The 24522-nt window shown below is 52.3% G+C and overlaps 7 protein-coding genes across 7 annotated transcripts; 5 read left to right on the plus strand and 2 right to left on the minus strand.

Moving 5' to 3' along the window:
- Nucleotides 1-11195: 11195 nt before the first annotated feature.
- Nucleotides 11196-12689, plus strand: J4E78_006153 (uncharacterized protein; the record flags this gene model as incomplete). Its single annotated transcript, XM_049366767.1, has 1 exon — nucleotides 11196-12689. The coding sequence occupies one exon, from the start codon at nucleotides 11196-11198 to the stop codon at nucleotides 12687-12689; it is 1494 nt and encodes a 497-aa protein (XP_049221473.1).
- A 523-nt stretch (nucleotides 12690-13212) lies between these two features.
- On the plus strand, nucleotides 13213-13838 carry J4E78_006154 (uncharacterized protein; the record flags this gene model as incomplete). Its single annotated transcript, XM_049366768.1, has 2 exons — nucleotides 13213-13380; nucleotides 13494-13838. 2 exons carry the CDS (start codon nucleotides 13213-13215, stop codon nucleotides 13836-13838), a joined length of 513 nt encoding a protein of 170 aa, XP_049221474.1.
- A 592-nt stretch (nucleotides 13839-14430) lies between these two features.
- On the plus strand, nucleotides 14431-16287 carry J4E78_006155 (uncharacterized protein; the record flags this gene model as incomplete). The annotated part of the gene is made up of 1 exon (XM_049366769.1): nucleotides 14431-16287. One exon carries the CDS (start codon nucleotides 14431-14433, stop codon nucleotides 16285-16287), a length of 1857 nt encoding a protein of 618 aa, XP_049221475.1.
- Nucleotides 16288-16618: 331 nt separating this feature from the next.
- On the minus strand, nucleotides 16619-17412 carry J4E78_006156 (uncharacterized protein; the record flags this gene model as incomplete). The annotated part of the gene is made up of 3 exons (XM_049366770.1): nucleotides 16619-16983; nucleotides 17035-17118; nucleotides 17349-17412. 3 exons carry the CDS (start codon nucleotides 17410-17412, stop codon nucleotides 16619-16621), a joined length of 513 nt encoding a protein of 170 aa, XP_049221476.1.
- A 320-nt stretch (nucleotides 17413-17732) lies between these two features.
- J4E78_006157 (uncharacterized protein) lies at nucleotides 17733-18548 on the plus strand (the record flags this gene model as incomplete). The annotated part of the gene is made up of 1 exon (XM_049366771.1): nucleotides 17733-18548. The coding sequence occupies one exon, from the start codon at nucleotides 17733-17735 to the stop codon at nucleotides 18546-18548; it is 816 nt and encodes a 271-aa protein (XP_049221477.1).
- Nucleotides 18549-19180: 632 nt separating this feature from the next.
- J4E78_006158 (uncharacterized protein) lies at nucleotides 19181-20542 on the plus strand (the record flags this gene model as incomplete). The annotated part of the gene is made up of 2 exons (XM_049366772.1): nucleotides 19181-19233; nucleotides 19279-20542. 2 exons carry the CDS (start codon nucleotides 19181-19183, stop codon nucleotides 20540-20542), a joined length of 1317 nt encoding a protein of 438 aa, XP_049221478.1.
- A 2355-nt stretch (nucleotides 20543-22897) lies between these two features.
- On the minus strand, nucleotides 22898-24454 carry J4E78_006159 (uncharacterized protein; the record flags this gene model as incomplete). The annotated part of the gene is made up of 4 exons (XM_049366773.1): nucleotides 22898-23328; nucleotides 23382-23576; nucleotides 23686-24281; nucleotides 24447-24454. The coding sequence occupies 4 exons, from the start codon at nucleotides 24452-24454 to the stop codon at nucleotides 22898-22900; spliced, it is 1230 nt and encodes a 409-aa protein (XP_049221479.1).
- Between the last annotated feature and the right edge of the window lie 68 nt (nucleotides 24455-24522).

A 24522-nucleotide genomic window follows, 5' to 3' on the forward strand; every position in this document is an offset into this window, starting at 1 on the left:
GCCGTCCTAGATCACACCATGTACGTGGAACCACGTACGTCCTTCGGACTCGATGTACCGGGAGGCTTTGCAGAGCCAATGCAACACTGGTACCGTCTACCTCGAGGTTTGCTTTACCTACTGGCCATAACGACACTCGGTCACGATCACGGCAATACCCTCCAAATGCATGACTACGTGACTGCGGCATCTGGCCAGTACGTCGCACCAAGTGGCAGTCATGTAGCACACAACCAGCCGATGGATGCGAAAGGCGCACGCCACCTACTCCTTCGGAAGTATCTCGAGGGCTGGGGTACCTAGAAAGAGGTTGTTGATGAGATGCAAAGAGCGCCACAGTGGAGCGAATGAGGCTGTGCGAGTGTGAAGATGTTCTCGAGATGCCGCTGAGCGTAACTGATAACACGTCGTGCGATTCCGATATCGCTCTCACATTGACATCACCAAGAAGAGGATGTGTGTTTTGCGTAGGAGAGAGATGAAAGTTTGTCGCGAGATACAGGTGTCCTCAAAGACTGACAGCTGTCGTCATAGGGCTGATCCCAATTTAGTCAGCCAGCGGCTCTTGAAAATCACTGCAAGGTTACAGCTACGGACCGCACCGCGGAAATCCGCCGAAGGATACCTACGCCGGGTCATGGACACAGCATCGATGCAGTGCGACTGAAGTCTTCACGCTTTGTACGCTGTCCTCTGTGCGTCGGGTCGACATGGTGGAACTAACTAGCACTTAGCCTCCATGTCAGTTGTGTAGCGCCTGTGTAGGCATCCTGGGGCCATCTCACATCATTTTCTTGTCTTTGCGTATATGTCGCAGATCAATACTCTTTCAACGTTGATTCTTGCTGTTGGTCGCTTGTGTGCTACTAGACGCGTCATTTCGCCTCCCGGGTGCGGATGTCTTCCCGTAGATGGCCTCTTTACTTCTTTGAGCGGTCCCCGCGTTTAGGAGAGCTAATGCCGGCTCTTAGGGAGTGTGCGTTATAGGCATTGATCGGCGATGTCTTTTATATGTTCGACGCGTATTTCTTTCTACCTCGACGGTAGGACTTTGGGTCTTGATTGAAGATGCCAACAGCGTGTATCTCTGGCATTTGCCGCTGACGAAGCACTCAGAGTACGCTACATGGAATTAAAGTATATACATTGAGTCGACCTCGAATACACATATGGTCACATGCTCCTGGTGGCTTCTTGCCAGTTTCCATATCACAATAACGGCGATGTGTTCTAATTCTCTACGACTGATAGTCGAGAAAACGGTAGACAACGCGACACAAATTCGACATTTCTCTGTCGTTCCATCTCTACGAAACAGCTCGTGCTTTCTGGATCATATATGTCAAACATCGATCAAGATACCAGAGTTCATTAACCTAACATAAGTGGAAAGACCACCATTCCTCATGTACAGCGTCTGATCATAAGTATCCGAGTACCCAGATCTGCTAACAGGCTCAGTGCATCCATAAAGAACGTCCAAACCAAGCCGGGTATACTCCACTACAAGGCAGATCCCAAACTTCACACGATGCGCATGTCGTGAACAGCTCCGTCGTGGCCATGTTGGGGTATTTGTATTTGGCTTCGTTGACAGCGTTCAAATTGTAGATCTCACTGTTCTGACCAAGCCTTGAGACTCAAGGAAGAATCCAAATAGAGCTTAAGAAAATGACAATAATGTGTATCGTGCACCTGTCTCTCAACCACCATTCCTTTTCCATGCCTTCGCGTCCCTGGCCGCAATGGTATGTCTTATGCCTCTTGCTGGCTCGACCCTATTGTGATCTTGAGAGATATTGTAAGCTTCCTTAGTACAAAATTTACAATGATCATGTTCTCGATTCCGTATACAAGACCTGTTGAACTGGGGAATATGAGTTGTGATGTTTGCTACCACCGAGTTAATAGCTTTATCGATAACCTGAAGCTTCAGCGCGTGGGGATTATATGCCACTGTTGCCTTCGTAGGCGCTTACGAAAGGAAGTATGGAGGTGTGAGTTCGGCTCCGGGGGTTGACAATTGCCTAGGTGGAAGATGTACAAGTGCGAAGATTTTATACACCCATCCCTTCCAGGCATTAGCAGCAGCACATAACTATGGTGGTGTACTTTAGTTGTTGAGTTGAGATTTTTCTGAGTTCCCATGGTTGAGAAACACTGAAGCCCAAGGCTTACTTCGGACACGTGATGGAAGATGTATAGGCTAGATGCTTCAAACGCCTGGAGACATCCCACGCGTCACAAAAATGCCATACGCGTGATGACTTAATTATTGCCGTCCCGGCGTTTGACGCGAGGACTATTGGCCACAATATCGTCTTTGACCCGCGTTTTGAATCGTGCTGGCTGCGCAAGCCTCGTGGATGTCTAGGCTAAGGAGGCCAAGGCTGACGCAGTGTGAAATGACCTGCAGGCCCAACTTCACATATAGACGTAGCTCCAGAAATGCGAGTTTCGTGACGTCCTGAAGTTGCTGTGGGGATGAAAGAGGAAGGTTAATAGGCTTGGCAGTTCGGACCCGTGGACGCGAAAATGGACCGCGCTAGTGGACCGCGTCGCGTTTGCATGGGGAATCTCTGATGCACTGACGTCTGTGATGGACCTTTCTTCTGCCCAACGCACCGCAACCTCACCTCGCCCTCACCCCTTGGAGCCCGGCAAACGCTCTCCGACTGACGCTCCTTTGACAGATATAAGACCACCCAACTGCCTGCGCGCCTTCGCTCCTTCTACAACCACCTGCGCCGGGCATTGAACGGGCGCGACGGACCCTGCAGGATAGATAGCATCCCCTAGATAGTCACAAGTGTAGCCCTTTGCGCTCGCATAGAGGCTTTGAGGACAGTGAATGCTGAACTGCGCTTCGTCATCTCGGAGGGATTGTGAGCGGGGCGCCGTCCTAAGCAGGAAGGGCCTGGGTGAGGCATCATGGCGGAAATCCTCGAGAAGATAGAGTAAGTACTGATGCTTACCAACCCTCATCCCTATCAACTCGATCGCTTCAGGTCCGCCCGGAGTATTGCTACACGTACCCTCCTGTCGTTGCCAGCAGCTACATCCACATGCCAGACATGGCTAACCTTGTGTCTCACAGCGAGCTTCAACAGCTACCCGAAGCACAACATCTATTCTGCCCTCGAATCGGCGATGACGGATCAGTATACTACGACGAAGACGTTGCGGCATACCCGCCCGAAACCGATCCCACCGAACTCGCCGACCGCAAGCTTAAGCTCGAAGCCGCCGAAGACAGGAAATGGACCGCGCTCAAGGCGACCGAGATACTGGCATTCGACGGAGAGGAGGCAGCACCGCACAAGGAGTGGCTAGTCAGCCGGCTGAACAGCCTCATGCAGAGCTGTGATGTCTGTGTGAGGGTCTTCCACCAGAGCAGAGCCGAATGGCGAACTCGGCTGATCGACTCCTACGACGAGGACAACATTGGTGATTTCTTACAAGTGGTAGACAACCAATGCCTGGGTCGCATACAGAAGGGCTTGGACGATGCCAACGACATACTCAGCAAAGCCGAACCGAAGACGCGCTCAGTCCGACTGTTACCGAACGAATGCACATACGGCTTCTTTGAAGCACTCAGCTGCGACGCCTTAATACGAAACGAGGAACTCCTCCAGGGACACTTCGACGCACCATTCGACATGGTACAGACAAAAAAGCGATTAAAGGTCCAGACATACCTGCCTGCTATGACGAGATTCCTGTTCAGCAGAGTCGACAGACGGCACAAGTGGGCGACGGAGTCATGGTCAACTTTCAAGAGGAACATGCTCAAGTCGGAGTGGGATTGGGCTGTACGGGATTACGTCACGAGTGTCATGATGAAGGTTCAGATGAGCAACTTGGACTTGTCCATCGTACCGCTCTTCTGGGGCGGCATGCGGCTCATAGTAGCAAAGATGGACCGGGACTTGATCACGGACTCTCTACGGGGCCTCGATGGAGACTTCTATCGACTGATGCTTGATCACCTCTCACTGAAGTCTGAGGGCTTCCTCGATCTGATTGCGACCATGAAGCAGCTGCTGGAGAAGTCACCGATCGACTACTGGGACGGCATGAATGCTGTCACCCCTTCCATTGCCACAGTGGTAGAGCAGGTGTTTAATAGCCCTGTCTTCAATCAGCTCCTCCTTGCAACAGCGGAAGCAAATGAGCAGAACATGGACAACCTTCACGCTGCGTTCGCCTGGATACCCGTCTTCCTCGACTCTATCAAGCTATCCAACCTTGGACCGTCTGTACGACCTTTTGCACAAGCGCTACTTAGCCGCTGCCAGTCCGACCGCTACCCCCCTGCGGCTAGAGCATACTGCTACAAGGAAGGCCTCAAAGTACTGGATTACGCCTTCAGGAAGATGGGCGAAGGCAAGACCATTGACAAGTTTGTTGGCCAACCAACAGTTAACGGCATGCTGGATTTGCTATCGACCTTCATACAGTCTCTCGTCACGAGCCTCAAAACCTTCAAGCAAAACAAGGAAAACCAAGAGGATATGCAACTAACCCTCTCAGTGATCGAGCATGCATTCAAGCTGGAAGCGCAGTCTCTCATTATCGAGCGGCAGCTTATTTCTGCGCAGCGGCCATCGCCCACCGAAACGCCCCCATCAAGCCCACTATGGAAAACGGTTCTACGAGCAATAGGGCCCGATAGCTTAGAACTTGCTACGCATTTGCTGATAGCTGGGAGAGGCTTGATCGGCATCGAAACACTGCAGATGAAGTCGGGTGTCGACAAGGTACCCCAAACGGTACGACACTTCAACGACCGTTTCAGACTACTTTCTCAGTCCGTTACCGATGTTGTGGAGAAAATGTCAGAATTCGACCCCAAATTACTGCAAGCCTTGTTCGGACAACAGCCTGCAGCAAGCGCCATCGTCTCACTAATGTTTTCGTCCACGGAAGACACTCGCAACTCCGCTATCGAGCTTCTGAAGGTCATTAGTGGGGAAGAAGAGCGCCGAGGAGCTCTACAACATATCTTGAGAGCTCATTATAGGCACGTTGTTCGAGGCATCTCGGACTCAGTCCGACAAGTTCGGCTGAAGAAGGCCTTCGCTCCCGCACCAAGTATGATCCGGACATGTACCGACATTATCGACATCCTTTGCAACTCTCAAGACGGTATTTTGCGAGGCCGAGAATACGACTCCAACGACGCTGCAGCAACAATGGACCTATGGGAGAGCCTATGGGATTCACTAACGATGATCTTCGCCACCACTGAAGCCTGGAGTAATTTGGGTTTCTACGACAAACACATGATGATGGACTTTTGCCGAGACACTATGCAATTTGCCGATGTTCTGTTCGACCAATGCAGCATCTTTGCAACTGCGCTGAAACCACCGACCGGCGATGAAGAAGAGGCAACATCAAAAACAGCGTTACTCAAAGAGCTGCTTGCTCGGCCTGCAAACGCGATGGAAGGTCTGGCAAAATGGCTTCGACTTCGTGACGAGTTTCTGTCTAGTAAATCCGTCACTTTGATCAGCAAGCTTCTTGTTCGTCTACATCGTGTGTCTATCGAGATCGACCCCGATGCGCTCTCGTACATGGAACGCGTTCTCTCAGGAGACGTCCGCGCGAAGCTGAGTCAGACGCAACAGGCCGAGCTGCAGCAAGCGCTTGAAGAGCATCTGGGCCGCCCGCTCGTGAAGGAAGAAGAGCCCGCGCCACCCAAGCAAGCCTCTATCAGCAAATGGATGGCTCCTGGAACGGCACAGTCTACGGCAGATGCCAAAGCTAAGTTGTTGGCTAACATGACATCTGGGTCTAGTAAGTTCCAGGAGCGACGTGAGCAGATGAGAGCCGCCGAAGCGAAGGCTGCGCAACAGAAAGCTCTCAACGACAACAAGAAGAATACCCAGGAAGAGTTCAAGCGCAAGCGGCAGGCCGAAAAACTAAAGCGCGAACAAGAGAAAGCTGCTGCGATCGCTAAGGCAAAGGCAGCCCGGGGCGCTTCAGGTCTCACCGCCGAAGCCGGCTCTGGCCTCGAAGGCTTAGGTGTCCTGGGCAAAGATCAAGCTGCGAAGGGAGAGGGATTGATGCATTCTTCTGATGAATCATCCGACTCAGACGGTGACATCGATGAGGATTTGTTTGGCATCAAGAAGACTAAGGTCAAAACTGGACCGAAGACGAACATTGTCAACGAAGTCAAGATTCAGATGCCGACGAAGAAGAAGAGAGCTCAGCGTTCTGCCAAAGACATGCGTGCTCGTCTGGCGCCTGATCTCAGCAGTCTGCACCGTACTATCCTTGGCTGGAACTACTTCCACGAAGGCGACTTCCCGCCCAAGTCTAGGCCAGACCAGTACTCTAAGGTTCTCAGTACTTTCCGTACACCTAATGATTACCAGAACACGTTCGAGCCTCTTTTGACTCTGGAGGCATGGCAAGGTTTCGTCAAGGCTCGTGAAGAGAACCAGTCCAAGCCATTCGAGATCAGAATTACGTCGCGAGCTGCTGTCGACATGTTCCAGGAAGTTGGTAGCACCATGACCCACGTTGAGAACAAGGAAGTCTTCATTTCTGAAGGAGACATCATACTCTTCTCGCGGACCAAGTCGCCCTCTGCGAATGAGCCCACATGTCTTGCCAGGGTATTCCGCGTGAAGAGGAAGCAACAGCACATCGAAGTTTCGTACCGGGTCGTACCAGGCAATCCTCTGTCAACCTCACTGCAACCGAACAACACTATCCTCGGCTTCAAACTCGAATCGATTACTTCTCTAGAGCGCGAATACGGTGCGCTTAAAGGTCTTCAGTACTATGATCTGTGTGACGAGATCATCCGCGCGAAGCCCTCTCCGCTTTTGACCTACAAGGATAGCCAGATCCAGCCGCTCATTTCCAACTACGACGTGAACCCGGCGCAGGCGAAGGCCATTAAGTCTGCCATCGACAATGATGCGTTCACGTTGATTCAAGGGTAATTCCAACATCCGCGTGTCGGCAATTACTATACTAACAAGACTGTAGACCACCCGGTTCCGGAAAGACCAAAACAATTACCGCCATCGTTGGAGCGATTCTCAGCGACAGTCTTCGCAACCGCGGCACCGCTATCGCTATTCCAGGCCAGCAACGTTCAGATGCTGCTTCGAAGAAATTGCTTGTCTGCGCGCCGAGTAACGCGGCCGTCGATGAGTTGGTCATGCGTTTTAAGAACGGCATCAAGACCCTCAGCGGCGAGTCGCGCAAACTCAACATTGTGCGCCTAGGTCGTGGCGACGCTATCAAAGCCAGTGTACAGGATGTGACGCTAGAAGAGCTTGTCAACAAGCGACTAGGTGTAGATCCATCGAACGGCAACGACCGAGAAGCGACGCAAAAGCTCTTCCAGGAACACAAGCAAATCTCCGATCAATTGAAGCAGGCCTACCAGCAACGAGATACTGGGGAGGTCAAAGGCGAAGCTGCGAGCAAGCTAGACGATGATATCAACGCGTTGCGCAGGCGGAAGACGGCCCTGGGTACAAAGATTGACAATGTCAAAGATGACGAGAAGCTCGCCGGCCGTAACGCAGACCTGAACCGACGACGAGCACAGGAAGCAGTTTTGAATGACGCACACGTCATTTGCGCAACACTCAGCGGCTCTGGACACGAAATGTTCCAGGGTCTGAGCATTGAGTTCGAAACTGTTATTGTGGATGAGGCTGCGCAGTGTGTTGAGATGAGCGCTCTTATCCCCCTCAAGTATGGTTGCGCCAAGTGTATCTTGGTCGGAGATCCGAAGCAACTGCCTCCAACAGTCTTCTCGAAGAAGGCGGCCGCCTTTCAATACGAGCAGAGTTTGTTCGTTCGCATGCAAAAGAACCACCCAGACGACGTGCATCTACTAGACACCCAGTATCGTATGCACCCGGAGATCAGCTTATTCCCCAGTCGAACGTTCTACGACGGCCGACTCTTGGACGGTGGCGATATGGCCGCCCTGCGCAAGCAACCCTGGCATCAGAGCATGCTGCTGGGACCTTACCGCTTCTTCGATGTCCAGGGTCAGCACCAAGCTGCTCCGAAGGGCCATTCGCTTATCAACATTGCCGAAATCAATGTCGCGATGCAATTGTACAAACGAGTCACTTCCGACTATCCCGATTACGACTTCAAGGGAAAGATTGGCATTATCACACCGTACAAGAGCCAGCTGCGCGAACTCAAACAGCGTTTCATGAACGCATACGGTCAGAACATCATCGAAGATATCGACTTCAACACTACAGATGCTTTCCAAGGTCGTGAAAGCGAGATCATTATCTTCTCCTGTGTACGAGCCTCTCCGTCAGGTGGCGTTGGTTTCCTCCAGGACATCCGTCGTATGAACGTCGGTCTCACACGTGCCAAATCGTCTTTGTGGGTGTTGGGTAACTCCGACTCGCTTATGCGAGGAGAGTTCTGGAAGAAGCTCATAGTAGACGCTAAGGAGAGAAAGCGGTTCTCTGCTCAAGACGTCCCAAAGATGCTGCACCAGCATTCTAGCAAGTTCCCGGCGCCAAAGGAGGGTTATGTGCAACCTAATCGTCCCACACCAGAGGTCAAATTAGAAGTAAAGTCAGAGCCCATGAGCAGGGCTGCCAGCAATCAGTCGAGTACCTCTTCAGAATCAGCGCCCAAGGCTATCAAACAAGAGATCAAGTCGGAGATAAAGAACGAACGAACACTTGTACATCACGAGAAGCGCAAGTTTCAAGACAGCAACGACGCAGGCGTAATCAAGCACGAGAGTAGCGACGCCGAGATGGAAGACGCTCCGTCTGACTCTGCCTCCAACACTATGAATGGTGGCAGTGGACGATCAACCCCGGCTGGCATGGCCGATGCCCAACGCAAGAGCTCAACGCCCAGTGGAGAGACGAGTAACGGAACGCATGGCGCGGTCGCTCCTCCGCCGGGGGATGTCATTGGCGGCATGTCGATGGCAAAGCCCAAGATCCGCAGACGACCTCGCGAACCACCAAACCCTTTTATCAAAAATAAGAAGCCAAAGAATGGCTGATTGTACATTATCTGGCCAACCGGAGCTGCTGGAGCAGCATGATTTCCTTATGTATATGATTTGGCAACAGCTACTTCTAGTAGTCTGTGGCATCATTTGGCGTGGCGGACACTTTGATCAGCATTGTCTGGCGTTCTGTCGCGTTCCTGTGTATATGTAGCTATCCGACATTATTACTTCCTGGGCCATATGCCCTGATATCGTATTAGATGAAGATCGGCCACGATGCCTAAAGGGGCGCTCTGTGGCTGAGATCTGGCAGGTAATGATCGACGCGCGTGCCGTGAGCTGAATCGCGTTGAGTGTGAACTACCGTACGTCTTTCCCGACGTCGGGGAATATCTAAAGCGTGTTATAGCCTAGAGCGTGCAGTTCGGCGTCTTCTAGACATCAGAGCGCAGTGCATTGATCACGACTATGCGTGGTCGCAGCATCGCAAGTGCGTGAGGGCCACGACTTCCTCTGGCTAGTCAGGAGTTCCTGTACCACCGTGACGCACACCGCCCATTCTCAATTATTGGATTCTGCACTCCACATCATTCAAGCAAAAATCGACAGTCCCTTGTCGCGGATCATTCTGCATCGGCATATGCCTCAATGCATCAAAGCGCGATATCAGCAAGGCGCTCCCCTCGTCGCCGGATCAAGCAAGCCGCACTGCCCTCAATCTCTACCTGTACTACATCGCCACCAATCACCATCGTGCACTCGTACTACAAAGCAATGCGCCCAGTTATCGTCATCGGCGAGCGACACATTCTCCAGATCGTGGCTGGCTTGCAGCTTGAGTTCCGCGGCGATTTCTGAAATGTTTTGTGGGCAAACAATTAAAGTTTGTGCTCCTCGGCTGCAAACATCCTTTGCGTCGCGGAGATTCCACTACTTTCAAATGCTACTCCCTGCTCCTATCATCTTAACCTTTCCAGGGCAAATACATCTCCCGATCTATGCGACCTCATTGTCGGCTACCGGCTTCGCTGTCAATACGCTGTAGTGTCACGTTGCTCACCTCACGGCATCACGAGCTCGAGAAGTGATCCCTACACTCAGATCCGCCCCTGATTACACCACATTACTTTCCTCCTGTCGAATTTGAGAAACTGTCTTATCTGCAGCAAGCTTAGGCGCGAAGAAAGCTGCCGGTCGCCATACTTCCTAGACACTAAGGCCAATCCCGCGTCGCCTCTGCCAATCACCGAAGCCAACCCTCCACCTACCCCTGCTTGGGGTTACAGCCAACAAGCAGCGGTCTTCGTGAGATACAACACTACTGCGTCTGCTGAGTTACCCATCTCCTGGCTGTACCACAATCTGAGCCAGCTTTCCCTGCTAAGCAGTACTTACAGCTCACGTTTAGGCATCGGATTTGAATGAGGACTGTGGTTCCCAAGTCGGTTTTGAGGGTACCTAGCGCCAGATTGCAGTCATGATGTCGTCTGCTTCGACAGAAAATCTCTTGAACTCGTTTCCAATGTTCGGGAATACCAGATGGAGTGTTCTTGAATATACTGGGGCGTTGGGAGAGACGTGTAAGATGAACACAAGCGTGTCGTCCGAGTCGCTCAAGCGCTGTTCAACGGCCTCGACGCAGGACGAAAACACCCCGCCGACCACTGCAGGGACTCCACCGACTGGCTATGGCTTGTCATCACCGGTGCACTTTATAGACGAGTCTGGGTGCCAACGAAGACGCAAAGGCTCTTTCCTCAACCATACCCCACGACATTTCGAAATGCGGTCGTCAAAGCCACTCGACGTGTACCAACCTTCCAGAAGTTTCAAAGAGAACTACTCGCGTCCAAGAACGTCTCAAGGGTTCCGTTCACCCAGCAACAATCGTATCGCTGCAAGTCCACGTGCTTGTAGCTCGTCAACAGCGTCACATGCTACTGGAAGGTCCACGACGATTGAGTCTCGGGAGGCAATCGAGCTTGACTCCAAGGAAATATCATCGCCGTCGTCACTTCAGGTCTATCAACCGTCAGCCAGGCCAAATCGACGCTCGTCCTCCGTTCCTTTGGCCAGAGTGCTTACTTACGAGCCTTGCTCCGCTTTGTCTTCCGAGCGTACAGGTCGCAATGCCAGTATTGGAAACGCAAGCATCCCAACCAGTCGCCCACAAGAAAAGAAGCGCCAGCGCCGCCAGACGCCATTCAAAGTAACGATGCCGAATCTGACGAATGCCGCACGACATGCGCCACTGGAGCCACTGGTAGCCAAGCACCGACGCAAGGCTAGCTATGACACCATGAGCGAGCTGCTACCTGAAATCGAAACCGAGCAAGTTGGAGAAATGGGTACTTTTGGGGTGATCCAGAGATACTTCGATAGCCAGACGGGCGGTCCAGTATCTGTATCGAAGGCGATTTGTCACGCCTACTCACCAGACCCACGAGATGTTCCCCTCCCAGTTTCACCTGAGCCTACTCTTCCAAAGTCGACCAGAGAGCCTATCGATATCTATGCCATTGGTGAGCCAGACCTGCATGAGCCGCCACCGGCAGTACCGGATCGAAGTCCAAAGCGGCTCACGAACCCAAGCTTCCCAACCCAGATCGAGCCAGCCGTCTCCACGCATGAAGAGTTTGTCTTCGTAGATGAGGAGCAACATTCGTTGTATGACGACGACAAGCAACTGGAGGGCGATCTCCACGTTCGGAAGAAGCGAATCTCAAAACGCCTTGACGTAGGACAGGCTGGCCGCGTAGGTTCCTCGCAGGTAGGACGATTGGCGCCACCAATTCTCAGCCACGATGCACTGACAGCGAGTGCTGATCTTGGTCTGAATGATCTCAGCTACTACCTGAAGCATACTGGACCATCTACAGACCCTCAGTCTACGGCACAACCGCGCAAGCAAATGAAGCTGTTCAAAGTCAAACAGCGCAAGACTCTGGCTGCTCGCGTCGGATCAGTGGAAGGCTCTCCTCAGCGAGCACGCAGACAGGCGCCTATCCCGACGTGCGCCCGCGAGATGACCACATCTGGAGGCGCGCGACATCTTAGAATCGTCATACCGACCGAAAGCCCTCGCAACACTCAGCTAGTTGCTGTTCCTACATGTCAACCTCCAAAACAACGACGCTCCCGACACATCGCCATCACATTCGACGAGGAGATGCTGAATCCCCTCGCCAGCCCGAAAGTGGAGCGTATAATGGCCAGCCATGGGCGTCGTTCGTTCTCCGAACCAGCTCCTGTGTCGCCGCGGAGCCCGAAGAGGCTACCCAAGTCACCAAAGCTGGTGCCTGCTGATGACCACCCACTAGCGGTATCGCCCGCACGGTCAAATCGAGAAGATCAGACGAGAGCTCGGAAGCTGCGAGACTTGCAGCGCATCAAGCGCAAGCCATTGCCGACGTACGAACAGAAAGAGCAGCATCCCGAGCCGGTTGCTGGAGCGTTACCGACGCCAGCTCACACACCAGAACCTCTGTCAGATTCAGTCGCGATTGACAGTGGCCATGACGAGGTTGCCGAGGAAGAGAGTTCGATCAGCAAGATGGCACGGATGCAGGAGAAGGCCATGTTGCTGCAGAGACAGAACATGGAGCTCACAGAGGCGCTGGCGAAGATTGTGGGGCTCGACCTTGAAGATGGAGATCTGAAGCCGGAGGACGTGCTGAAAGCAGTCAGGCAGGTCAAGTTCTCGCGATAAAGATAGTAACAGGCGGACGAGTGTGGGTACCCGATAATCTGCATTGCGATTAAATATATCTTTAATTTGTGACCGGACTCTGTCAATGCTTTGGTGTCGCAATACGATCGTGACGAGCCGACACGAGGAAGCTCCTGAAGATCATGACGAGGCTTCCCTGAATGTTCCAAATATAGATCTGGTTCCTGGATGCTTGGCACATTGCTCAGCTATCGCAACGAATTGTGTAGCCACCTTGCTGAGTACCTAGGCATCTTTAGAATCAAACCGCTGCACTGTTCTCGTTTATTCAACGTCTAATTTATCGCTCTCAAGCTCACATCAAGCTATCAGTTGTCTTGAGAGCCGCGACCTTCTTCTCACCGCCTGCTTATCGATAAGACACCAAAGACCCCCGCGACCCCCAGTCCCGCGCGTTGACACCAGCTGTAGAGAGACTGGTCGATTGCGTCGCAAACCTCGTCACAACTCAACTAGCCACCTGCATCCATATCTCACCAGCTTGAAGCAATCCATACACACGATGTCAACGACCGAACGCCCACTCTTCAGCTCCGAGCTCATCTCGCCCGAAGTCCTCAAAGCACTCCCAGAAGGCTACAGCTGCCGACCGCTCGAGAGGAAAGACTACCACAATGGCTTCCTAGATGTACTGAGGGTGCTCACTACAGTGGGAGACATAACCGAAGAGGTACGAAAACCTACCCGGCCCCCAAAAGCAAGCAAGACATAGCTCTGCCACACCCACTCCGAAGCAAACACGCATAGTACAAGTGCACCGCTAACACATCAACCTCACCACAGCAATGGAACAAACGCTACGACTGGATGTCCGCCCGCAACGACGAATACTTCCTCCTCTGCATCACCGACTCGTCCAACGCCATCGTCGGCACCGGCGCCCTCATCGTCGAACGCAAGTTCATCCACCAGCTCGGCCTCGTGGGACACATTGAGGATATTGCTGTCGCCAAGGACCAGCAGGGCAAGAAGCTGGGTCTGAGGATCATTCAGGCGCTGGATTTTGTCGCGGAGAAGGTCGGCTGCTACAAGACTATCCTGGATTGCTCAGAGGCGAATGAGGGATTCTATGTTAAGTGTGGGTTTAAGAGGGCGGGGTTGGAGATGGCGCATTATTATGGGCGGTAGATGTGGTGAGAGGAAGGGGTGCGTTGGGCATAAAGTGCATTGTGAGGGCGTTATTTGGAGGGATTGAAGAGATAATAGATCTACAGGATAGAGACTATCAACAGAGTACAGCTAGAGCGTAGAATTCTGGTATGGAGCTGCATATGAACGTCGTTCTCTTCAGATGCATCTATTGTGACCAGGAGAAGTCCACCAGATTTGTGCACCGGACCTGACCTCGGGACGCTCTAGATATTACGAAATGTATGCATCACTATCAATTTCTTTGACGCAAAGTGATCCAGAGCGCGTGCTGTACCGTGTTTGTTGTTGATCCCAAGGATGTCTGCTGCACTTTAGGCTTGTGGTGGACCAACGAAACCTCGATTTGCTCGCTTGCACTCTACCACCAACGCCATCATCACCACTGCACAACTTGAGAATCCAAGACAGTAATTAATACCGAAGAAGTAACATATCGCCGATGTCGGGTGCCCCTGATTATCGCTTCGATCGCTGCAGTCTGATGATCGTTTGAGCTAGGCGGGTGTTCAATACGAAATTTATCATTGTGGGAGATTGATTCAAGATCAAGAGATAGTTCACAGACAAGATGGCACACGATGAGCAACACGGGAATCGCGCAACCAGAACGTCACGAATTAGCGAGAAGAACAAATATCACGCAGAAGTGGGGAAAGCACAATCAATAGCGAAGCCCGAAAACCAAGAATCTGCAGGCGACAAGTTCTCACCCTACGACATATCCAGTGCACCTAAGGTTTCTACCGGCCTCCCACCCGAGATATGGACCATAATGCAATCTGCGCCGGCGAATCTTGCGCCTGAGTACTTTCTCGAAACCAGTCGCGACCTGCTCGAGAACCCTAATCGAACCTCAACCCATCTTGCGCGCGCAGAGCTTTCCTACCAAAGTTTCACAGACGCAACATATAATCCCAAGGCCAGTACCCCAGAGGAACTGGCAAGTATTGTCAAGCATCTACGACCAGAGTGCCGACCGCAACTGATCGATGGAGGTATAGAAGGGTACAAGCTAGAGTACACGGTTGTACGGAAACTCATACCTCGGAATCCGAAGTTGGATGACTCGCTGATGCAGACTTGTCATCTGTTCGTGTCTCACGAGGATGTCACTATCACAAGCGCAGGTGAGAAAGAGGAGACTGTTAAAGCAGAGCGGTATATGGTTGTATACATTCCTCATGCTGCAACCCCAGAAGCCATTCCCTACTATCACCCCAAAGTCCGCTCGTTGGCCATGCTATATACATACTTTCCATCCACTTCTAGATCATCACATACATCTCTGATCTCCGCACCCGGGCACCTATCTATCCATTGCTCCCTCTTTCCTGGCCAACCTCTCGATAACCGCCTGTCACGCACTGGTCTCAAGCTTCTGGAAGTCATACACAAACACTCGCGCGGTCGGCAAGCTGGGTACAAGAAGCGCGTTCATCACGATCAAGTCATCAGTCAAAAGAGGTTCCAGGACACGTATGCATTCTTGAAGGGCAAGTATGCAAAAGATCTGATCGAAGGATGGGTGGAGCAGACGCCTGCTGAGAAACATGTTTTTGAAGACCTGGGTATTGCTGCCTTTCTCATGGAGCTATGGACGGATATGTACGGGCCTAACAAGAACAAAGCCAAGCATCACGAGGGCTCTAGGGAAGAAGAGGAAGATGCGGTAGAGCAAGAGACCAAAACAGCACAAACCAACTTCCCAGGCTTCGTAGACATCGGCTGCGGAAACGGCCTCCTCGTCCACATCCTCAACGCCGAAGGCTGGCATGGCTGGGGGTTCGACGCCCGACGGAGAAAAACATGGGAGATTTTCCCACACCACCACACCGAGAAACTGCAAGAAATGCTCCTCGTACCTGAAATACTCCAACCACCTCCCTCTGACACAAATCCCCCCTCAACACCCCACCACAACGGCATCTTCCCATTCGGCACCTTCATCATCAGCAACCACGCCGACGAACTCACCCCATGGACACCATTACTGGCATACCTCAATTCCTCGCCTTTCATCGCCATACCGTGCTGTTCGCATGACTTTGGTGGAACGAGATTCCGCGCGCCGGCGCATGCAAAACATGTTATTCCTGATCCCATGACGGCGGATTCGAAGAAGCCGAAGCAACCCTCTGCGTATGCTAGTCTGTGCAGTTGGGTATGCCATTTAACAGAGGAAACGGGGTTTGTGGTTGAGAAGGAGCATCTGAGGATTCCTAGTACGAGGAATATCGCTGTGCTGGGGAGAGTGCCGGCCAAGGAAGAGGGACGGAAGGATGATCAGGCGAGCGTAGAGAAGAGACTCGAGTTCTTGAGGATATTGGCGGAGAAGGAATCAGGTGGGCAACCGATCGGGCAGATTTGCACCAATTGGATGCAAAGCGGTGATGGGTTAATGAAACCTGGAAAGGGCGGACATTGAGATGGACGTTGCTCCGTCCTACGACAAAGTGAAGGAGTACAAGCATGATACGATATGTAACGGCTCTCTATAATAGCATCAACGATGTGCAGCTGACATGGTCATGCCATCACATGCACAAAGAGATAGTCAAACAGAATAGTTCACTGAAGGTTATGGGGTATCATTGAGGACATGGTCGTCCAAGACTGCATCATCGCAACTTAGACAAGCGATCCATTCGTAGTATCATCCGGTCATTTCGCCGTATCCGAACCCATTTTGTAATGCAGTAAAGCCCGACATGAAGATGAAACCGTATCTAGCCTTACTCCAGAAAGCCCTCAACTGCTTACGAAGCAGGAGCAGCACCGCGTCCCCGGCCGAAGCCACCACGGAACTCGGGCTTGAACTCGCCAGGGGCAGCGCCCTCAGCCTTCTCGCCAGCGTCACGGCGGCGGTAGCCGTCACGGTCACCACCACGGTCACCGCCACGTCCACCACGGCCGCCACCACGGCGCTCACGGTCGTCACCGCCGCCGAGCATACCCCGGGGAGGAGCAGAGCGCTGCTGCTTGATGTGGGTCTGGGGAACGATCTCGGCGGGGAGGTGGAGCCATTCACGGAGGTAGTCGAGACCCTCAGGGGTGAGGGTGTAGTAGTACCATTGCCATGAGAAGCGGGTCTTGAGGTAACCGCGCGAGGTCAAAGACTGGCCTGTTGACTGTTAGGGGCCGACGATGTCGCAGTGCAGTAGGAGGTACTGACAAGCCTTGACGACGTAAAGGTTCTTGGTGTCGATCTCGCCGTGCTTGGGAAGGTTGAAGTCCTTCTTAGCAACCAGAACTCCCTCTGTGGTGACCGTGTGTCAGCCTATCCTTATATGCAGCAAAGCCGCGAAAATGTATAATTGTGCCATAGCCATGGCTCGAGTGCGCGGGGATACTAACCTCTGAAGAGGTACCTGAAGAGAAGACTGGTTAGCAAATGTGTTCAATTGTGTGGAAGGGAATCAGGTGTAGCTCAGCCCATATCAAGTCGTATCATTTCGTGCGAAACTCAGAGCTCGAATGCGCCGTGACGTTGTTGGTGGTAGAGGTAGACTAACTCGTGGATCTTCTTGCGGTCGGCCTTGGGGATGAGCATCTTGACGGTTTGCGAGAAGTCTCGGGATGTCAGGAGTTGTGGTTGAAGGTCGATAAGGGCAGAAGTTCGCTGTAGAGAGCAGGCGATTTCGAGTGATGGGTGCGAAGCTAGTCTAAGCGAGCGCTATGACCAGCTGTTGCGGTTCCGCCAAGGCCCGGTCCCCAATCTTCAAGACTCAGTCGCCTGCTTCCTCACCAAACCATTCTCACCCACCAACAAGCAACTTTCACTTTAAGCAGAAGTAATCGCCCAAATCGCGTTTTGAAGCGATCGTGATATTCACCCCGCTCGCGCGACATACACAATACCGAGTCGCAACCATGGACGCCGCCACCCAGTCCCCCATCACCGTCATCGTCAACAGCATTCGCGGGCAGAACATCGCCTTTGCGACGCAGAAGGATGCGCCTCTTACCTCCATCTACGATACACTCTACGAGCGCGCACCATGGATCCAGAACTCATCCTACATCCTGACCACCAACTCGCGCCGCTCCGTACGTCATGACGCTGCGCCCGTGTCGTCGCTCCTCTCTTCCCCTGCAGACACCTTTCTATCCCTACGCCTGACCGTACCGCTATGTGGTGGAAAGGGTGGTTTCGGATCTATCCTGCGCGCCCAGGGTGGTCGCATGTCCTCGCGCAAGAAGAAGCAGGGCGACGTGAATGGATCATCTCGAAATCTGGACGGGCGACGCCTGCGCACAGTCACCGAAGCCAAGGTGCTTGCTGAGTACCTCGCGATCAAGCCCGAGATGGAGCAGCGCGAAAAGGAGGAGCGACAGAAGAAGTGGGAGGACATCGTGGCCAGCACCGAGCGAAAGCAAGAAGAGCTACAAAACAGCAGAGGCACAGCACGTCTTGATGGGAAATGGGTTGAGGACAAAGAGGAAGCAGAGAACAAGACGAGAGAAGCTATCGAGAAGATGCTGATGGCACAACGAGACAGCTCAGAGGAAGAAGAAGACGAGGCTCAACCGACCGCTTCTTCGTCAAAGCCTGTGCAACAACGGGCCATGTTTGGCTGGGACGACGAAGATGATGAGTTCATGAGCGATAGCGATGAAGAGGACGAGGTCTCCGAGGAGGACGTCAAGCCAGTGATCGAAGGAAAGGGGAAGGGCAAGGCCGTCTGAGATCCGTCGCACAGCCAGAAAAGTCGCGGAGGCAATTTGATTTGAGCAGCATACAAAGGCGTTAAGCACAAACTACACTATAGATACCCCATACCAATACACACATTATTAGCACATGGGGCGCACCAATTTCGCCCCATGCGTTCAACATCTTTCTGGAACAAACTGCCAAAACAACAAACTGCCATTCTTCAACTAATGTCCATCCCATCCGCTTTATCATCGCGTGTTCGCATGCTTCCATTAGCCGACGGATAACCTGCATATCAGAAAGCGGGATAGTCCCGCACTACTGTTATCGGACATCCGACCCGCCCCTTCCTTACGACTGGGCGCCTGTCATGTCATGTTATCCTTTGAGATGCCGACTTCCATGACCCGTGCCGCCATGACTGTCATCTCTTTCCCTCCTCACTTTTCCTCACATAATGGCTCTGCTGGCTAACAGATTCCCGACTGCACTTCGCATTGCAAGCAGACGCTACCCCGCACCGAGAGCTGTACCTACTCCCAGAGCAGGAATAGCATGCAAGCATGTCAGATGCTTCTCTAATTCGCCACAATGGCAGATCAGAACGAAGGAGATGAATGATGATTCGATGAGAGATCTGAAAGTCAACCAGGAGAGACTAATGAAGGATATCCACGACACATGCCAATGGGGTATAGGCGAGCCATGGGGCGAGTAAGTGGTCCAAGTAATGGATATCCATGTGGCTGACGATAGTAGAAAGCCAACGGAGACGGGTATGAAGCGATTGGCGCTGACTGATGCCGACAAGACTGCACGTGACTGGTTTGCAGAAACAACAAAGGCACTCGGCTGTGAGGTTACCGTTGACGCCATGGGAAATCAATTCGCTGTGCGACCGGGACTACGGAACGACAAACCACCTACATTTGCAGGAAGTCACTTGGATACGCAGCCTACTGGTGGACGATATGACGGCATTCTGGGTGTTACTGCTGGCGTGGAGATGCTCAGAGTGCTCGCTGACAACTGGACCGAGACCGAGTACCCTGTCGGCGTAGTCAACTGGACTAACGAGGAGGGTGCGCGCTTCCCAATGTCAATGGTTTCCAGCGGAGTTTGGGCGGGCTCTATTCCTCTTGAAATGGCGCATAACCTTCGCGAAGTTCATCCTGGAACCGCAACCATGAAATCTGAGCTCGAGCGCATTGGCTACCTGGGGAGTACACCAGCGAGCTACGAGGCCATGCCAATGGCGGCGCACTTCGAACTTCATATCGAACAGGGCCCACTTCTGGAGATGGCAAATAAGAAGATCGGAGTTGTCACTGGAGTGCAAGCTTACAAATGGATGACTATTAAAGTCAAGGGGCGAGACACGCATACCGGAACTACCGATCTCAAATCACGAGCTGACGCGCTGCTGACAGCGAGCAAGATGATCCTTCATTCTCATCGTCTTGCAACCGCCAATGCCGCACTAGCATCCACGGGTATACTCAACCTGAAGCCTGGCTCAACAAACACGGTGCCAGGCGAGGTAACATTCAGCCTCGACATCAGGGCACCGAAAGACGAGACAGTCGCGAAGATGAAGGAGCTAGTCCTCTGCGACTTCCCTAAGATCGCCGCAGGCGAAGATGTTGAAGGCTCAAACCACGGTTGCACAAGCGGTCTTCCACTCAGTGTTGAGATAGTCGAGGATTTTGACAGCCCAGCAACCAAGTTCCACGCAGACTGCATCACGTCTGTCAGCCAATCCGCGCGCAGTATTCTCGGCCCTAACCAGTCTATGGAGATGACTTCTGGTGCTGGGCATGATAGCGTCTATGCGAGTAAGCGCTGCCCGACGAGCATGATCTTCGTGCCGTGCAGAGAAGGTGTGAGCCACAACCCAAGGGAGTTCTGCAAGGAAGAGGACTGTGCACTTGGTGCCCAAGTTCTGCTACAGAGCGTGGTAAGGTTCGATAGGATGAGGGATGAGAGGAGGGTTTCGTGGAAGCAGGAGCCGTACACTCTATAGGGAGAGCCCGCTGGGCGACAGCTTAGCATGACCCTTGTAATCTTTGGGGATCTACGAGCTCATTCATTGTAGCACTGGTAATCAAACAGTATCATCCCACATTCTCACGCTCGGCGAAACGATGTGAAATTTAACATTGACGGCGACCAGGAGCGGGCGACTTAGAGGAAGCTGGAGTGCAGTAGCGCCGCATGTGACTTAGCGCCACTGCCAGTTGGACAACGCCCGAATGTCCGCCCCGTTGCCTCCTCCACATGCCCAGCTTTCTCGACATATGCTCTTTTTGAGAGCTGAGAGCCAATAACGATACCATTCTAGGGGCTTGTGCGATACTCGAATCGCAAAAGCTGCTTTCCGAATGCACCGCGCCAGGGAAGTGCGTTTCACGGCGCGTTGCAGCTGCAATCCAGCTGTGCTCATCCCTGAGGCAGACGTTCAGCCCGCCAAGCTCAACACACCCAGCATGTGCCTTTCAAATGGCCCTCGCGCTTCATTAGTTATACCACGCTGCAATCGGATCTTGGATTCAGCCCTGGGGAACTTGGCATTTGGGACCGGATCGCACGAACAGGTTGTCCTTCTCGCGAACAGCTTGGGCATTACAGATCAGCGTACAACACCACTTGATTATCACTAATTCATACACAGTCCTCCGAAGAAAATTGTCGCGATAGGTCCGTTCGGACTGCGGCTGACATTGCTGCCTGCAGGTGCTTCAATAGGCGCGCATAAGTCACCCCACGCTTAACCCAAGGTCCTACAAGCCGTCGGCATCCATGATACCCAAAGATACGAGATATCGTTATTGGTGGCGCTCGGCCAGACCGATGTGTTACACATGCATACTTGCACAGGAAGGCTGATACTTTGCTCTCTCAGCTCGTGGAACAAGGGTAGCCGAGGGTAGAAGCAGGTACAGCGCATGTGCACAAACCGCATTCCTCGCCGGCACTCACAACACCACAAGAACTTGTTCTATAGCGCTTTACCGTAGATCACGATGCGACCAAGTCTTCGCTTCCATGTTTTGAGTATCGCCGCGCTGGTCGCTGGAAAAGACATCCCCAATCCACAGGTACGGGCGACAGGAGTACAGGTAGCGATACCAGACAGTCTCATCACGCCGGCTCCTGTATTACATGGCGATATATTCAAAAGATCCGTTGCGACATGCGGCTTCATACGTGGCAACTCAGGTACATCGATCTTCGCCTTGAGGAGCAGTCAACGTCTAACCTGGGACAGAATTACCCATCACATGTGCGGAAAACTACAACTGCATCACTACACAGCAGTTTGATCTCGGCTTTGCATGCTGCAACAACGTCGAGTGTCTCGATAATTGGGCTACATGCCGACCGTACGGTCAAACAGATTGTTTCGGCTATGCGCTCCCAGCTGAGACCTGCTCGTCTATATATGGCTCAATCCTTCAATGGTATAGTCTTCAGAGCTTTCTTGATAGAATGTATGCTCATCTCAGAGTACAGTTCGCAGCAAGCACAACAGTGCTTCCGCTACGCGCGCAGTTCTGCCCTTGGCGCGACGGATACTTTCTACTCGTGGGCATGCGGAACGACTTCAGACGACGTTCTCGTGCTTGCGACATCAACAGTTGAGGGAGAAGTTCTGCCCGCGGGATCCGGAACCACGGGTATTGATGATTTCCTGCGATCGATTACTAGCGGGATCCAGCCCACCGCCGGTAGCAAAAACCCCACAGCCGGTGGTAGTGGAGGTAGTGGTGGCAGCAGCAGCAGTAATCCGATCAGTACCACTGCCATTGCGCTCATAACGGTGGCTGGTATTGCTGTACTTGTCATCGCTCTGCTACTTGGATATTTCTGCTGGTACCGGCCGCGCCACCAGAGAAACACCGACGTTGTTCAACATAACCAGCCCTCTCAGTTACCATACGAGCCGACTGTTACTCAAGGACCTCGTACCGAAATTATACCATCATATGGCGGATCTCGGGATGAGATCATGGCTAAATGGAGCGGCCTGACGCCTCCCGGAGCACATCCGAATGTGCCGCCGTCTGAGGCTCCTAGTGATAGTGACTACTCTGGGCCCACTGCGAGTGAGATGCCACGGCCGATGTCGACAGTGCATGAATCGGGCAGCAACTTTGGCAACAGATTCTATGACCATTAGCTTGTAGTGGCTACACGAATACTCTATTGGCGACTTCGATGCTCCTCAGACTGAGCATGAAGGACGTAGTTAGCGAGACATCATCAATGGACTTGTCGCGAGTTGCTTTGTATATTAACCTAGTATCTAAATTCTACTTTGAGAAAACTGTCAACTAGTTCCAACGAACACAAGCAGCAAGCGACATCTGCCCTCATCTCACATCGAAGCTTCCCATGCCTTCCTGGTCGCATCTAGTTTCCGCACTTTATCGCTCTTGAACACTAACTTCCACTTGCTATCGTCGAACAACTGCAGGAGATCACATTCATCACCACCATTTCCGCCGCGCGATAGCCCGACCTCATTCACGAAGTTCCATTCGCGGCCACACCTAGCATCACACTTGCATGGCACCCACTTCGAGAACCGTTTCAGCATCTCGCGTCGATTAGGGTCTATGTTTGTCATCTTGGTGAGATCAAGACTAGATTCGACGTGGAGCATGTACAAAATCGCCATCACGAACGGCTTCCGATGTATACTGTTGCGCACATCGCGCTTGTCTCGGAGAAGGCGCGCCCAGGTTTCGAAGACGTGGTTAGATGATGGCTTTGCATCGGGGCCGAACTGCTCAAAGAAAGCGCTGACTGGAAAGTTGTTAGTGTTTCTAAGGGCTTGACTTTGGACTTGTGATACGTACAAGTGACTTTTCTGTCTTGAGGGTTGCATCTGTCGTATATCGTTTCGTACACGTAGTATGAGTCCAGCGTTAGATGTTGCCAGTATGATGGCGCATACTCTTTGATGTACTTGGGTCCTTTGTGCAGTGAATAGAAAAGTTTCGTCACAGCGGGCTTGATGTGATTTGCAGATAGAGTCGGTGAGATTATTGGTTCTATTTCAGGATAGTAGTCAGCATTGATCTACATGCTGCGAGAAATAGCCAACATGAGAGACCATCTAAGTAAAGTCCATCTCTTCAGCACTAGCGAGAGTCAACGCACTTTTCTCGGTTCCTGCCACGTTCACCCAGCGCTCCACCATCTCCAAAGTCTGCGCGTCGTTGCCGTACGTATCAGTCCGCGATGCGATAATGCCCTTTTTGCTCGCTTCGTCGATCGCCACTTCAGAGAGGTCGGGAGGATTGAACCGAAAGTATCCGCCCCTGCTTGCCAATTTCTTATGCGTGAGATGGAATTTGTTCGCTGTGTTCTGAGTCTCTGTTGCGATCGAAGCAATGCTCTTTGCAACCTCGGTGACTTTCTCGCCGAATCCGTGTAATGCTGGTTTGCCGGTACCAATCGATACTAGCACTCTGATCTGCTTGTCGAACTCTTCTTCGGATTTATCGAACAGCGACATCGCTTCGAGGTACAGTTCGTCGATGGGATTGTTGGAGCCGATACCTGCGTCAAGGAATCGTCTAGGTTCACCGGAATGTGTTATCTCCATTGGCGCAAAGAATGATGTTGCAGCGGATGTAGCACGAGCTACCTCCCAGATTTTGACTTCGTTGTAGAAGTTGGAATGCTCGCCTGCTTTCTCATAATCAGTGAAGCGTATCGGGACACGGCTTTCTTCTGTCATGGCAATCACAACACTTGCTAAGTCAGCGTATGGTCCCGAGACGAAGAACTTTGGGACATTACGTTTTACAAGCTGAAGTTTTCGACCCTCTGAACCTATCATCCGATGTCCACCCAGCGTTGGACATCACCTGCTTGATCGCTTTCTCCATGTGCTTCGTTTTGTACCGAGGCTGCACTTTACCATTTCGAATTTTGAAAGGCAGTTTTCTGTCTTTCGGATCGAAGACAACGTCCATCAGTCCGGTGTACGCC

The sequence above is a fragment of the Alternaria triticimaculans genome, assembly GCF_023758025.1.
Source record: "Alternaria triticimaculans strain BMP 0046 chromosome Unknown scaffold_8, whole genome shotgun sequence".
NCBI lineage: Eukaryota > Fungi > Ascomycota > Dothideomycetes > Pleosporales > Pleosporaceae > Alternaria > Alternaria triticimaculans.